Source organism: Rhipicephalus sanguineus, chromosome 3, assembly GCF_013339695.2.
Source record: "Rhipicephalus sanguineus isolate Rsan-2018 chromosome 3, BIME_Rsan_1.4, whole genome shotgun sequence".
Classification (NCBI taxonomy): Eukaryota; Metazoa; Arthropoda; class Arachnida; order Ixodida; family Ixodidae; genus Rhipicephalus; species Rhipicephalus sanguineus.
This window is the reverse complement of record NC_051178.1, coordinates 104232944-104249057: the sequence shown is the minus strand read 5'-3', so window position 1 is coordinate 104249057 and position 16114 is coordinate 104232944. Positions and strand designations below refer to the sequence as shown.

Here is a 16114-nt window from a genome sequence, read left to right as displayed (position 1 = left end):
TCGTCTTATCGCCAACAAGACTTAGTTAGTTTTTCCGAGACCCCAAAACAGGAAACGCAATCACGGCGGCGTCGTTTGTGTGTTTTAGCGCCGCACGGAAACAGATGTAATCGCGAGCAATAAACGAGAGATTAACAAGCGGTCACCCTTTGAGATATTAGAAACCAAACAGCCATCAGCTTTGCGGGGCGAAAGAAGCGAAAACCACCCGAAGGACGAAACCGAAACCTGCCGGACCTCATGCGCGCGTTCTGATGCGCAATTGAAAGCCACCGCGGCGCTTTGGAAAAAAAAAAAAAAAAAGACGGTGAGACATCGGCGCATGAAAAAAATTCCACGTATTCCCGAAGCGTGGCAGCACATGCAAAGCAAGAGAAATGATCGAAAAAGCCCCGCACCGCGAACGCGCTCGGATGGGCAAGCGATAGCCGGCGCGCCGTTTTGGGAAGCAAAACAAAAATACAACGGAGAGACCTCGGCGTATGAAAAAAATTCCACATATTCCCAAAGTGTGGCAGCATAGGCCAAGCAAGAGAAATGACCGAAAAAGGCGCGTGTTTTAAAAATAAACGCTATGCCGTACATGTACGACGAAAACCCCTTTGGTACCAGGAAGCTTCTGCCGTACATGTACGGCGAAAACCCTCAAGGGGTTAATAGCCTGCAAATATATATATTTATATATATATATATATATATGAGAAACCTTTTGGCTAGCATCAATTTTGCTGCAGTGTTTACAGCATTTTCGAAAATTATAGCAAATCCTTGTTTCGCTTCTACGTTTTAATGAGTATGTCTGTCCCTGATAATTATGAAATGAATTGTGAAACCATAAATGCACCAAAGCGGCACTTAATTATGTTGGTTTCATTAACTGTGGCCATATCTGGCACCGCTGAGCATCCAGTAATCATGTCAGTATGTCAATTTATGATATCATGAGGTGCTGCCAACTCAGATGATCACTGTTGCTTGCTTTACTTAAAACATGTAGTGGTGGTCCAACTGCGCCATTTGCGCTACTTTGCTACAATCCAACTTATCCGGACCTTGCTGCGCCAATCTAATATAAGTTGCGCCAACTGCACCTAAGTTCATTGTTCTGGCTTTTCGCACAGCAATAGCGCACCTTCCACCCAAAGTGTTCTTGGTCTGGCCTTAAAACCTTTCGAGATTTTCAAAATCGCAGCAAATCACCTGCCGTCTCCCAACCGAAGTGTATCAGTGCCGCCGTGTCTTCCTATAGCCTCCAGTATTGACGGTTTGACATGCTGTTCTTTTTAGCCTCGAAGGCCATCGCTCTTGATGGGGAACTCGTCGTAATACCTAGACAAATGACCTAAAGTTCTTGGCGCCACTACGCACCGTAATGTAGCGTAGAATGGCCATGTAGCTATCACATTGTACGTAGCACTGTGTATTGGAAATAGTGTCTTCACACAAATAATATAGTGGGTCTGTGGCAGTTTCTCAGAAAAAATATATATAAGGGACCATAAAGGAAATCTGGAAGAGTGCGAGAAAGTTGGAGGATGCGTGAGCTTCGCCCCAAGAGTAGAACGCGATAGCGTAATCTGGCCCCATTCGCATAGCCTTCTTAACCAGTAGCCTTCTTCACTTCTCGGTGGACATCTCAACCATGCTGCAAGGAAAAGAACGTCTGTGCGAGTAACATTGTCCATTTAAAACTATCCTAGAATGCCTACTGTAACTACAGTTATAAAAGTGCCCAGTACACCATAATTCTTCCTTTTTCCAAATCAGCGAAGTACCCACTACATGTCCGTTAAGAAACACGTGAATCTACACAGCTGCTCAGTTTATGCTTTTGCTCATGTTGATAATTAAAGGGGTCATGACACCCAATTTTCGATCATAATATGTGTTATGTGGATTAATCATGGTGTGTTCATAAACAAGCTGGCGAAATTTTAGCATATTTGGTCAGGCACTTAATTTATAAATGAATATGTTTATAAGCACGCAAGCAGCCTGAGAGTTAGGCAACACTGTCGCACTCGCGAGCCATGACGTGAAAAGCTGCTTGCTTTGCGAGCATCTGCATTCCGGCGAACGATTTTATTCCGTGGTCAGCTGGGCATGCAGTCAAGCTGTTTCAGTTTTCTTCAGCTTGCCATTGAAATTGAATGTTTTACAGCGGCTGAAGCTTTGGTAGACGACGATGGCTCCGCTCAATTGCAGCACATGACGTCACACACGCCATGGCAAAATGGGGGTCACCTGCAGTGGGTGGGGTTTATAGCCGGCGACTTCTAGGGCTAATTTTGCACTCAAATGTTCCTTTACAGTACATTTTCCATTTATGTACAGGCACAATAGACCCTCTGCTTTTATGTTTCGCTGAAAAAAGCATATTGTTGGGTGACCATGTCATAGCCCCATTATATATTGTGGGCGTTCATTAGACACATCAGACACATCTACCCTCTTCATACTTGTTCATCATCATGGGTGTTCGTCGTCTTCATCGGTGGTGGGAACGCTGCTTGATTGTGAGATCTGTGCCTCGGGTGTGGTCACACATGCTCCTTTCTTTCTATGTTTTATGTTACCGGCCCATTGCACGTGTAGCTGCTGCCTTGCACAAACCACGCCAGAATGTCTTGGAACATTCTAGATTATTTTAGGATCATTTGTTAGGCTTGAGCACGCAAACGCGAACAGCTGAGTTGATTCTCGAACTAACGTGGCCACCAGCGATAATGCTTGAACGTTCCATGCCGCATGTATAAATGCCTACACGCCTTGCCGTTGTTCAGGTTATCGACGGCTGATGCTCTGTTCGCCGCTATCAGGGTACAGTGTGTATTGTGTGTAGTTTTACTTTCCATTTCCTGGCCACAAGTTTGGTTTTCATCTTCAACAAGCCGACTGCTTCTTTCGTCAACGTCACAACCCCGTGACAATATGTCTGAGTGCTTTGTAATGGGTGAGCCTTTAAACCCCTCTCTTATTTTGCAATTCACATGTCTTGATGCCTGGCGCAATGCCACACAACATTACATGCGTTAAGGAGACTCCTTGCATTATGACATTTGTATAGGGTATTTTTCGGAAGCAGTTCCAAGTGATGGCGTGGCTCTGTTGTAGAACACCTGCTTGTCAAGCAGAAGGCCTGGATTCGATTCCCACTCGATCTGAAGTTTTTTATTATTTAGTTATTTGCATCTACCTCGACTTTTGGCTCACGGAAAACACTGATTTTTCGCTCACAACCAACGACGCCGACACCGAAATTTTTGTGAAACAAGCTCTTTATTGCTATCGCGTTAAAATGGTGTGTCAGTCCTGCCGCGGAATGTTCTTCGATATGCCGACCGTACTGCTATTTCTTACTGCCAGTGTTGCCTGCAGCTGGAACGACGCAGGTACCACTCGCGCATATCGATGCGCTCGTCATGTCTTTTGGTTACGATACTGATGTGGTGCGGTTGTAAACCAGCATGCATAGAGAATGAGCCATGCGGTTACCAACGCACCTCGGGCTACACAAATTCTTCTACCACACTTACATGCTGTTTTAAAACTGTTTAAACAGCCAGTATCATCATCAGTCGGCAGCATGTGGCACATGACTGGCTCTCAGCTTGCAAAACTTTCCAATTTGTTCCCACTCATGCGTGACAAGCTTTAATAGTGCTCAGTGCAGCAACAATGTCTCCACATACAGCACAAAATTGTGACTATGAGTCTTGAGCACCGATGATACATGACTCTCGCTACTCCCCATCTACTGAAACACAGATGCAGCACGCGATGGAATTCATTCAATCAAAACGCAATACAAGATGTCAGTGCAATAAGTTGTGTAATTTAATAGCACGTAAAGTGTTTAGGTTGGCATTAGTTCTGGGCGCATGCGGGTGGTTAAAGGGACCGGCAACTGGCCAGGACGTGTGATTAGATCCTGTTAGAAATGAAAATACTGTGAAATATAGTGACAGATTCCAGCATCCTTTTGCATTGTGAGTAGAATTTATATTTTTAAAGCGTGTTTAAAACTAACAAAAAAACCGGTATGTCGCGTAGCCTAGCAGAAGAGCCTTTCATCTGGATTGTGGATTCAATCACTTTGCTGTACGTAGTCACATACTTTTATGCTGTCATGCGTGTCATAATTAGTCCTCAAAATTAGAGTATCTATATTATTATCTATCCCTGCTTTATTTTGTGCTGCTTACAAGGTAAAAGGAGTTGCACGGTGAGAAGTGGCGCTGCCTTCGTGGTAGCCAGTGGAACAGGTCAAGCCGCAGCGCATGCGTGCTGAGTTTACGCGTTTGGAGTGCACGCATGTGGGTTGCACGCATGTGCAGTGATGGAAGTGCTGCTCCAATTGCTCCAAACTGCTCCAAAAGAGAAATGCTGCTCCATGCTGCTCCAAACTGTAATTTTTGTTAGGAACTGCTCTGGACCTGCTCCGAAATGGCGCTGGTAAACTGAAAACAATTAACTTTAAGCACATGATCATCCAGCGAGCCTAAACGAAACAAAAAACAAGTTGTCTACTATCATTCTATACTCGCAGACAGCTTTTCTTGGCAATGAAGAGAAGGCTGCAGAGCCAAACTACGCGTGTGCTACCACTGAAGAATATACTCCCACAATTGCGTCAGTGTTTTCTGCGTGAGAATTAAAACCAACAACATTACTCTGTTTTCTACGGGACACTGCTTGAAAAGAGGTGCAGCACGCACCAAGGAGATATAAAATTTATATTTGTTTTACTTAACGCAGTGTGATTTCACGTTTTTGCACATGTGAAAATGTTGCACCTTTTACTTGCACCTCACAGAGAAAATAGCGTCTTCGTCTTCAGGTGAGCGCTTGTCACCCTCTAGCTTTTCCAATGACTCGCCAAAGGAGCTTGTGATGAATTTCACTAACAAATGGCTGCCTAAGCAGACGAAGCAAATACTAGTATGCAGTGTTATTATTCGACCATGGCCGCTCGAATAATCGAACAGCCGTCACAGGAGATACGGATGGTTCACAATTCTAAACGTATGCCAAACTGGACTACTTCGCGGAGCAGTACGTGTGCAGTAGCTCCACCCCCGTAGCCTTTCCTTCATTGCCAAGAAAAGTCCGCAAGTATAGTATGTATACTAGTATGCTACTATGGAGTTTCTGTACTAGCTCGATACTAGCATATTGACAATGCTGCAAGTAGTGGCATTGTCACATTTATCACTTTGTCAGCTCTGGCCTCATTTTTGCCACAAGAAATGGCAAGGCTGTTTTTTTCAACTATTTGCACTTATTTCTTGTTCTTTTTTTTAGCTTAAATGCTGATTATATTGGTCAAATATGAAAATAACAGATTGCTTTCCTCTGTTACCAATTATATAAACTGCTGTACGTGATTGTGGTTTCTTATATGATTTGGGGCTTAGCTTTATCGGTTTTATATCATTTCTGCCACAAGTACCCAAAAATTTAAGCATATAAGTCGAGTCCACTTATAACAATACCGGTTTTAACAATACTATATCGGATATAACAATGGACAGCCGCGGCACCGTCGGCTTTTCATTGTATTCTATGGCAAAATAAACCACTTATAACAATGCTGTCATGATGCAATATCGGTTATAACAATTAAATGTGGGCACTGGGGGAACCAACCCTGAACGAAAGAAAAATGCAAAAGCTCTGCGACAATGCTACCCCAACCCCGCCTATTACGCAAAAGGGCATGAGAGCATACGCGCGGCGGCCAGGCGATAGCGCACTTGGTCTCGCACGCGGCGAGTGCGCGCCGAAGAGGCTCGCTTGCCACCGCTGCTTTCGCCTGCCGCGGCGAAGCGGAGGAGTGGGAGGAGGACCGGATGGGCGCCTCTACGTGCAGTGGGGCAGTCCATTCTGAGGGTGCGCCGCCTGTAGAAAAAGCACCGTGGCGCCCTAAGCCGCCGCCGCAGCAGCACTCTGTGCACTGTGCCGACCTCCCCTATTCTTCGCTAATTTGGCCACGTCTCCAGCTCCCGCCGTTCGCACGTGTTCCGAGTCTGGTGCTTACCAGCATCGTTTTCCTTGCCTGTTGTCACTGTTCCTGTTCTGTGGTCACTGTCGCCTCGATCCTCCTGTCCCCGCATGCGCGGACATCGTTGCGCGTATAACGATGGCAGACCGTCCTTCAGAAAGTGACACCCCAGTGAAGAGGAAGCGAACGGCAATACCGTTGGAAGTTAAGCGTAGCATTGTGAGAGAGCACAACGCCGGCGAGAAAGTGAGCAGCTTGGTGCGCAAGTACAGCCTGCCGCAGCCGACAGTATCCTGCATCATTCGCAATGCACTCAAGCAAGCCGAAAGTGACAGCCATGCCAGTGCTAGCGGTGCTAGCCATGCAATGGATGACAGCCGGAAAAGGGTTAGGCACGGGGCCTACAAAGACGTGGAAGATGCACTGTACCAGTGGTTCCTTAGCGCTCGCGCTATCAAGGCATAACCCGCTTATAACAATAATCGGTTATAACAATGATATTTTCATGGCACCCCCCCCCCTCAATATTATTATAAGTGGACTGTACTGTAGCTCATCTTACTTAGTGTTCAGTGGCCACCCATCTGCTTAATTATTTGTTTGTTGCAATTTGCAGTTAATAATAAGTATTAATACTTATGAGATGCTTAAGTAATGCTTTAAACTCCAGGAGTCGTTTGGAATATTTTGCCATCTGCTCCAAAAATGCCAATAGCAGCTCCAAACTAGCATTTTTTCTGCTCCAGAATGTGCTCCAAAAAGCAAAATGTCGCTTCCATCACTGCATGTGCAGCAAACTGCCGCTCTCACTGTTTGCAGCATGTGTTGTCACTTGTGTATACGACTTAATATTCGCCACAGTTTGAAAAATTCTTATTACAAATATTTCACGCTGTTTTACAGGTTACCATTCCATGATTAGACACTCTCGCTGGTAAGCTTTCTGTTGCACTAAACAAAACAGGGACTATAAAAATTTATTGTTGGTCCCTTTAAAACACCCTTCTTCAAACCCATACTATCTCATGTATGCTTTCCAGGAATAAAAAAACGCCAGGCCTGCGCTAAAACCGCAGCACAGTCACAGCGAAAGCTGGAAGAGCGGCGTTTCTAGAGCCCGTTAAGCTCTCTTGGGGCTACAATACAAGTACACTAGAAAGGTACCCACTACGCCATAAATCACAATTTTTGTGAAGTTTGAAAGCACCTACTAAGCCATTATTCTTCATTCTGCGGAGAAGCGAGGCACCAGCTACACGTCTGTAAGGCATTATGTGCACTTTGTACACGCGACGACTGATGACGATGAAGAATTATGGCTCAGCCCTTTGTAATGGGTTGGAATCTTTAAACGGCCCACCAGGTATGTTTTTGCATTGGGTGACGCCCGGTCGCTATTTCCCTCTCCCGTCATGCTGTATAACATACGTTGACGTGGGAAAGAGATGGGGGGGGGGGGGGGAGCGAAGAACTTTACTGAGACCCCGAGGAAATGGATCATACGCTTATGGGCTTCCTTGGCAACCAATACAAGTGCCCTTGCGAGGAACCCACTACTCTATAAATCATTGTAATTTTACTGAGACCCAGAGCAAGTGTATCATGCGCTTATGGGCTTCCTTGGCAACCAATCCAAGTGCACTTGCGAGGAACCCACTACGCTATAAATAATTGTAATTTTTGAGAAGTAGGCCAGCAGGCACTCTGCCATTTTTTTCATTCTACGGAGAGCGTTGGTACCTGCTAAACCCATGTAAGGCATTATGCGCACTTTGTTGATGCTGTGCTTGATGATGAAGAATTATGGCAGGGTCCTTTGTAATGGGTTGGAAGCATTCAACAACCTGCTCGTTGCGCAATTCGCATTGTGTGACGCCTGGTTACAGAATTCGCGTTGTGCTACGCTTGGTGCTTATTTTACTCTTCTACCACGCTATATTGCATATGCTAATGTGGTTCCTTCCCGACATGAAGCCTGTATAGGACCTTTAGCAAAGCAGTTTCAAGCACCGGCATGGCTCAGAGGTTGAATACTGGGCTCCCATGCAGAGGACCCAGGTTCGAACCTCGTTCCATCCTGGAATTTTTTTCTTATTTAGTTTTTTTCTTATTTCGAGCGGTACTGGTTACGGACACCGGCGGCGGCGGCGGCGGACAACTACGGCGCCAAAAACGGCCGGTGAAATGATCTCATAACAGCTTTCGCTGTAAAAAAATATGTATTGTGTTGAAGCCTCCCATTAGGATCTGCAGGGTTGCGATACATGGTCTGGTTGGCTTTCATCATTCAATTGAACGCGCTTGCTCCTGCGCATATTGTACCCGTTGTACGAATATTTGCCCACCTAATAGTTCATAATTGTGAAATACGATGAAGCACTAGGTTTACAAAGTTGCGTCAGCAACAGGATAGTGGGCACATAAGTTCTACTTAGCAACAATTTTTAAATGTTTTGGGGCTTTTGGCGGGAAAGCTTTTTTAGGTTTTCATCGGAATGACGTTAAGACACCTGTCACATGCAGAAACCATAGATGCCATGTTCGCCTTTGCCTTCAATGCCTCACAAAAATGCACTTTTGTACATAGCAGTGAACTCAACACATGGCATTACTCCATGTCAAAAAATGCTGTTCTCCGACGGCTGCCCTTCTCACTTTGTCTACCTTAGTGCAACTTTCCTGTTTACACAGTGATGATAATCTGCACAAAATAATGATCTCAAGCACCAATATTTCTGCTCCAGACTACTACAAAATATCATTATTCTTGCTCCAAAACTGCTCCAAAGCACAATTATTTGTGTTCCAAATCTGCTCCTAAACAGTGTTTTTCCTGCTCCAAAAATTCCTCAATTTTATATTGGCTGGACCACCACTGAACATGTTCAAGGCAACGTTAGCTGCTAATACTTGATTGCGTACCCACGTATGCTAGAAAATAAACAACACAGACATCTTGCGTTTGAAATGTTTTGCGCCTTTGGTTTTGTAAGAAACCTGCCTACACGAGCTCTAGGAACAATGAGAGGTGTAGCTTGTATTTGAAGACGTCAAGAATATGGGCCGACAAGACAAAATACCCGTGCATTAAGGATGCAACACTCGAGCCAGTGTGGAGAAGGCCACGCCAAATGCCTTTTTATCATCAACAGAATGAAGCCTCAAGGCAGAACCACAAAATGAGGCAAAGCAGTATTTTTTTAAAACGTCGGGCCAACGATGGTGCTGCAGCCTTTAACATTCCGCCTTTGCATGCTCGATCAACTTTCCTTGTGCAAACTACAAAAAGAACTGTGCACAGCTTGAAGAAAGACGCATACAAAACACATTGTTCTTTTTGTAGTTTGCAGAAGGAAAGTTGATTATGTTCTTAACCGTTCTGGACGAGCACAGTTCGTCCTTTCCAAACTGTGCCCAAACCGCTTTAGGCAAGTGTGGCTTGTCCGCTTGAGATAGTACGGGATCTAACTCGTACTTATACTTTTTTACGTTACCGGAATACTGGATTGCGTTTACCGTGTTACCGGAACGCATGTTTTAGAAAAATTTTAGCTTGCCATACGTAAACATTTACGAACTTACTTAAACGTATACCTCTATGTTTGCACAAACCACTAAAGGGTGATAGTAACTGCATTCAAACTATATTTAATTTAGATAAGATTCAATCCCCGCTGCGGCAAAGTGCAATAGAGGCTTTTAGCATGTAAATGGGTGTAGGAATGCCGGGTTACCGAACAATGGTGCCAACATCTTGTGACGCTTCATGCCACCACAATGGTGGATACGTTTGTTTTCGCCTAGTGTTTTTTAGGGAAAGACGGATTAAAAAGGTAACTGATTCGTAATTGCACCGCTGCAAGGCATTCACACCAGGAGTAGGATGCACCACGTTTCTACAAGAACAATTTTGTACTTGCCTGGTACCTCTCGGCCCCGCTAGATGGCACCACCTATCTGCCCTCTCAGGGGCTTTAGGCCTCTCACATTTACGGCTTCGGTATTCTAAGTCACTCTAGCTTCGGTAATCGGAATTAAACAACACGGTCATAATTGTCGCTTGCATGTCTGCTTATTTTGACTCGGCGGCTGGAGTCTCCGAAAAGGGGGTGTCGCAAGTAGCCACGACCGAATGTGAATTCGCAAGCTATGGCCGCAAACGTAAAACGTATCCGCCGAATAGTTCACGTGCCAGAAAGCAAGTCTACGTTCCGTAAAGGCCCGCACATTCGCAGATTTCATCTGGTATCCGGTAACACGGTAACGTAAAAAAAGTATATGTACAAGCTAAAAGCCCCTTAAATCTCCCCATGAGCGTTTTGAATGAGAGTCGCTCATTTCCAAGCTAGTTTGTGTGTCGCTTCACAGATGACAGCACTTGCTTGGCAGTTTTTTATTTTAACTGCTATTTCACATTTTTTCGTGACTTGTGTTTAAAAAATGTCCAGTGAAGACTACGTGTGCGTTGCTCGTGCATCGTCGCGGGAAAGACGCCTTTAGTCATTCTACAGTTCTTCAGGTGCTAATTATTCAGATACCGAAGTTTACTTCGATGACTTGACGTGTTGTATTTGCCAGTTTCTCGACAATGACATTATTTCGCGAATCATGAAAGACACTAATAGGCCATGGGACAATTTACTTCATTATGCTAATTTTACTTATATACGCTCGATTTTTTTTCATTAATCAAAACATGGTTTTCAGAAACAAAATATTCAACATCAAGTTGAAAAAAAAAAGCTTTCTAGACAGAAAAGCGCTCGAAAAATAAAACAGGTAAGGTGTCAACCAAGTAGCCAATTGTGAGGTTCTTCTTTGCATGCCCGTTCTATGGAAATAATGTCGACACCAATCATAACTAACATTTGGGGCATCGGTCACTGAAGGCCCCTGTCCATGAGCAGAAACAAATGTTCCAGGGTGCACGAGCCTTTGTCTGTGTGTTCTGTTTGTGAATGCCTGCTCCTCCCTCGGATGCTCGCCCCATGCACATCTGTGAGCAAAGATCAGTGCCAGGCAGGCACTGCGTTTCTGTGCAAGTGCAGCCGAGAAGGTGGTATGTGACCCAGCTGATGAACCTCCTTGCCATTAAGATGGCTGCCTTTCTCCGAGGCTGTCTATTGTGCTAGTGTTTCGCTACCAAGCACAAGCCATTTCTCTCTTGCATTGGTTGTTCGGTGTCGCAACATCACATAGCAAGACAAAAAAGCGACCAGCACAGGAAAAAATTTGTGAGGAGACATCTCGCAGGTGCCATTCGCAGTAATTAAGTTAAGAAACATCACTACAGCCTGCCAGTTGTCTCAGCTACTCCACACAGAACTTGTTTCCATCCTAGCTGTCATTACTGACCATATCCTGGATTTGGGAGACTGTAAAAGGTGTATGTTCTTACAGTAGTTGCTGATTTGTCCCTGAGCCTCAATCTGGGATGGATCGGCTTGGCTTTACTGCCCGGTTAAACGTTGACGCGTCACACCAAAGCGGCTATTCACCGCACATGCACCAAATTCAAAACCCAACTTCTCTTCAATGCCGGATATACAAGTTGTATAACGACAGGCTCAGAACCTTCAAATCACTTCTTTGTGAAGCTTGCATATCGTGATGCTTGCAGTATAGCCAGAACTTGAGACATTGTGTTATGAGGGGTTTTGCTTTGGAGGCATTTTTTAGAGGCTGTATTTTTGCGAGACTATATTTATCTCTAGTACTACTACAACACTTTAACCACATTACAATAAAGTCTTAGCTGACATGAAAATCCCTTTGTTTTTAGGAGCTTATGTAGATTATAAGCAAATACTCATAAAAAGTTATCCAATATTATACCGTTTAGTATATCAACATTGCACTCTACTGAAGCTGTTAAAGCAGACAAGCTTTAGGCATTGAAAACTGGCAGTAAGGTTGAGCCCGCCTATTCCCAGCTAAGTGGAAGATGCGCGTGTGCAAAGTTAATTTGGCTCATTATGACAATGATGGACTTTCTCTGCACTTCCAGGAAGCTTTCGCTGACCGTTCCACGCTTGGACCAAAAGGCTGCGCAGTTGCTGTCCTTATTTGTGCCACAGTGCAAGAGGAGTTTGGTCGAGCTTCGTATCAAGAGCTGTGATGCCATTCCAGAAGCTGCCTTTTCTGTGGTTTTTGCCATGGTGACGAAGAACATGTTCCTGTCAAAGCTGACACTCAGGTGAGCCACCGTAACTCTTTGCGACTCACATTATGATAGACTGTCTGTAAGCGCGTAACGTAATTTGATGCCAGTGCTCTGGAGACCAAATTTACTGCAAGTGGAAGTATTAGAATAAATTGTAGTGTATTTTACAGCAATTAATTCTAATTACAATGTAAATAACATCTTATTATTGTTCAGTCAGTCGTGCTATATTTATTCATAAACTGAATTCAACAACCCACTCAAATTTCATGAGATAGTCGACTGCTGGCAGTGAACGCTCCTAAAAAAGGTAAAACAAAATAATTTGAAATTCCTGCTGAAATGCCTCACGTGCACCGCTCGTTAAACACTGTACTGCTGTCATCAAAGCGATCGTGTGTAGCAGAATAAGTCAAGGAAGTCTCGTCTCCAAATGAAGATGCCGTGTTGCAAAAGGATAAACTACTAAATGTTTAGAAACTGGTCATTGAAGCTCTTTTTGAGCAAATTGTAGCAAATCGTAGTGTAGGCACTCCTTCTGCGCCCACTTGGGCAGTCGATTGACTCCTACTAGACAGTTTGAGCTATTAATATCCCGGCGTAAAAAAAGATGGTGTGAGTTTGGACGACAGAGTGTTGGAACTGATGGTTAGGTCAGTAAGGGAAAAAGCAGTCATGCTGCACAGTCTTGCCTTTTTCAGAGTTGCTGCATAACATCTTGCATTCCGAAAGATTGTAAGTGGGTGTCCAATCCAAGACAAATAAAATCCATATAACAAAGTGCTTCTTGGGAGTACTTATGTCAAGAGTGTGATATGACATTCCTGCATGCTGTGAGATTGTCAAAGATGTTTTAGTTTGTGTCATAATTATTCATTCAAGGGGGCAGTGCTGCCTGTAAGAGTTCGGTATGTCGCACGTATTTTATATTTTTTGAGCTGCTGTCTGCAGTAGTTTGCGCTTGGCAGATACTCAAGCCTTTATTGGTATAATTTGTAATGTATACTATAGTTGCGACATCATAGCAAGACTGAACTGGTGCAGTTGCTTAATGCTATGTATGGCATCGTTTTGCTGATCCTGGGATTGTGGGTTCAGCCTTGGCTGCAGCGGCCACATTTAAAAAGAAAGCGGTAGAGATTGCGTGATAGCTTACGCCAGCTGCCTGCTCTCGCCTTCCGGGAGAAATTACGTGCTTCATCACTGAGAGCGAGCACCTGGCTTTACTTTAGGCTGTCTCACGTTCAAGCCACATTTATTCGGCTCCACATTTTCGGTCGTTGGTGACCAGCCCTCTGCTGGCTTTCTTCTCTCGAGGACCCTGCATGATTTCTTGGTCACTGGGCGTTGCAGCTTCAGGAATTTTAGTTTGTGTCCTTCTACAAGTCTGGACGTTTGCACTAGGGTGCAGACTGGTTTTCTCATCTGGTTGACCCTCTTGACCCTGTTGTGCGTGATTTGGTCACCTGCGTGTTGGCTGTTCCTGACAGGAGCAACGTGCACACCGAATGATGTGACGAATCCTTGTGTTCTAATGCCAGCAGTGTGAAATCTGAAAGCACCACCACTGCCTTTTGTTGTGTTTGTGCTCCATGACAGCCTTGCCTACCGCTGCAGTTTCAGCACTGAAAGCCTTCAGCTCCTGCTTGCCCTTCCTTGTCATCTACGGCCTGTTGTTTTGGAGCAACTAAAGAAGTAAACAGAATATGGTGTCACTGGCACTAGGCGGGGTTTATAGCCAGCTACTTTTAGGGCTTATTTTGGACTGAAGTATTCTTTTTCAGTCCATTTTTGACATATGTATAGGCATAAGAGACCCTCAACTTCTATTTTTCAGTAAAAAATTGCAAATTGTTGGATGACCGTGTCATGACCCTGGCCCTTGGGTGCTCCATTCATCACCATGTAACCATGTCAACCTCTCCCAGAAACTACTTTCCATCTTCGCAAGACCCTACAAAGTCTTACGTTAAGATAATGACGTGACTTACGAGATTGCATCATTGCAGTTTGATTTGTCTTTGTTTGACATCTGCTGACGTGCGTGTTTCACGGCTGAAGCCATCGTTCCCTCACCGGCACCCTGAGGACTTACTCCAAAAAGGCACTTTAACATATGGGAGTCTTGTTACAGAGGGATGAAGGTAGAGGACGTTGAAATGGAGATCTATAGGAGCGAACTGGTGTGCAATTGTGTTGGTCAGCCATCTTGACCTCAGCTGTACATAGTGTGTAAATACACCGTGTATATGCTTCCAGATTTCCCATAATGTCTGGTCACTACAGCCAGCGTGCTTCATTAGCAGACACTCGGGTTGCACTGTTCAGAGCAAGTGCTACTGTGTATACATTTCAGTGCATATTACCAACGGCCTATATACACTCCAATGTAGCGATGGTACTGCCACCTATAGCCTGATCTTGTGGCCAATATTTCTGTCTTAGACATCAGTTTCTGAGCACATATTCCGTATAGATACAGGCCTCTAGGATCCTGTAAGGTATCCTCAAGTCATTAAATATGCAGTTAAAAATACAACCTTTTTGAACCTCATACGAATGGCTGCGGTACCAATATTTGTCTTAACAAGTGCTTTCTGTTCCTTGTACAGGTTTTTTTAGTAGAATCATGAGGCATACAGCAATTACAATTTTTCTAACATGTACCCAGAGCTTGCAGTGGTAAGCCAAATTAAAAACTTTGTTATAGTTGATGAAACAAAATACAAAGGTTTTTCTATCTTTTTTTATGGCTCGCTCTATATTCAAAGAGTCGCTGTAGCCCTTGCGCTTGGTTGGTCCAGCAGTTTTAATGACACCAATATTCTTGCGAAGCTGCACTTTGGTAATTGCTCTTACGCATGCCGTACAGGTGCACTGCGTGGGACGATGTGGTGCGGGCCAATGCAGTCCTGGACGACGCCTTGGAGCGCAACTTGGGACTGCTCAACAAGGCGGCACGGTTTGTAATGAGCATGGACAGCGTAGGAGGGCCGGGGTCACTGGCCAACGAACGCAGTTGTGCCACTGCTTTTGACGAGCTGTGGAACACGGCAGCACTCTCGGAACATCTGGTGACCCTGTCTGGAAAGCGCGAACACGAAGTGTTGCAGGACGTCACAAAGGCCAGGTGCTACCTGCAAGAGAATTACATGGTCTATGCAGGCGTAGTGCAGGCATCAGTTGTTTGTGAAGCCATTGACGGGAGCACGCAGCTAGACGTACTCAACGCTGATTGCTGGCGTGCCATAGTGCAATACCTTAAGCTCAGCGACGTCAAAGCATCTGTTCTCTGAGCGAGGGGACCAGCTTTGTTTGTAGCAGTGGGGCAAGCATTACGTTCCCAGGTTCCTGCTGCTAGAAAAAAAAACACTAAAGTAAAGATATGTTTTCTCTCATTTGTACATATCAGTGTGACAGTGAGGGGGTGGTTAAAATGAATTATTATTACAAATCCTGTTCGGAAAGCAAGCACATATCATGTGTTGAGAATGTATTAGGACATGGATCAGTTTTTTGGCCAGTGTATATCAAATGTCTTTGGAAAGCCGCAGCACTTCTTGGTGTTCATGGTCTGTCAGTGAATGCTTGCTGTACTGTGTTGTTGTTCATTTAATCATATTCAATTTGTGTGTTTGATCTGATAGTTCGTATACTTGTGAGTGTTAATATGCTAAAACTTGCAGCAGAATGGCGTGTGAAAGTAGCATTGTAAACAGAGCTGGCATAGTTGTAGTGTAGCTCTGTAGACTGCTCTCGGAAGACAGGTAACATGCAGGAAGCCTCGCATGCTTGGAGAATATTCTAAGATATGGCTATTTCGCTTTGCATGTAGCAGCAATCTGAATTGTGCAGCAGTGCGTATGGCGACGTTCTGCAAGTCTGTGTCGGGTTTTGCGGCTTCCTATTGCAGCAAGAAGCCAGTTGCAGAGATTTATGGGTAGTTG

General features: G+C 44.6%; 1 protein-coding gene across 1 annotated transcript in view; it reads left to right on the top strand.

The window, feature by feature from the left end:
• Window positions 1–15540, top strand: part of LOC119386886 (uncharacterized) — a 36771-nt gene extending 21231 nt beyond the window's left edge. Inside the window, exons 3-4 of the mRNA XM_037654161.2 lie at window positions 12012–12200; window positions 15040–15540. Of these exons, the coding sequence (XP_037510089.1) occupies window positions 12012–12200; window positions 15040–15463 (613 nt within the window). The 3' untranslated portion in view covers window positions 15464–15540. The remainder of the gene's footprint in view (window positions 1–12011; window positions 12201–15039) is intronic.
• The last annotated feature ends 574 nt before the right edge of the window (window positions 15541–16114 follow it).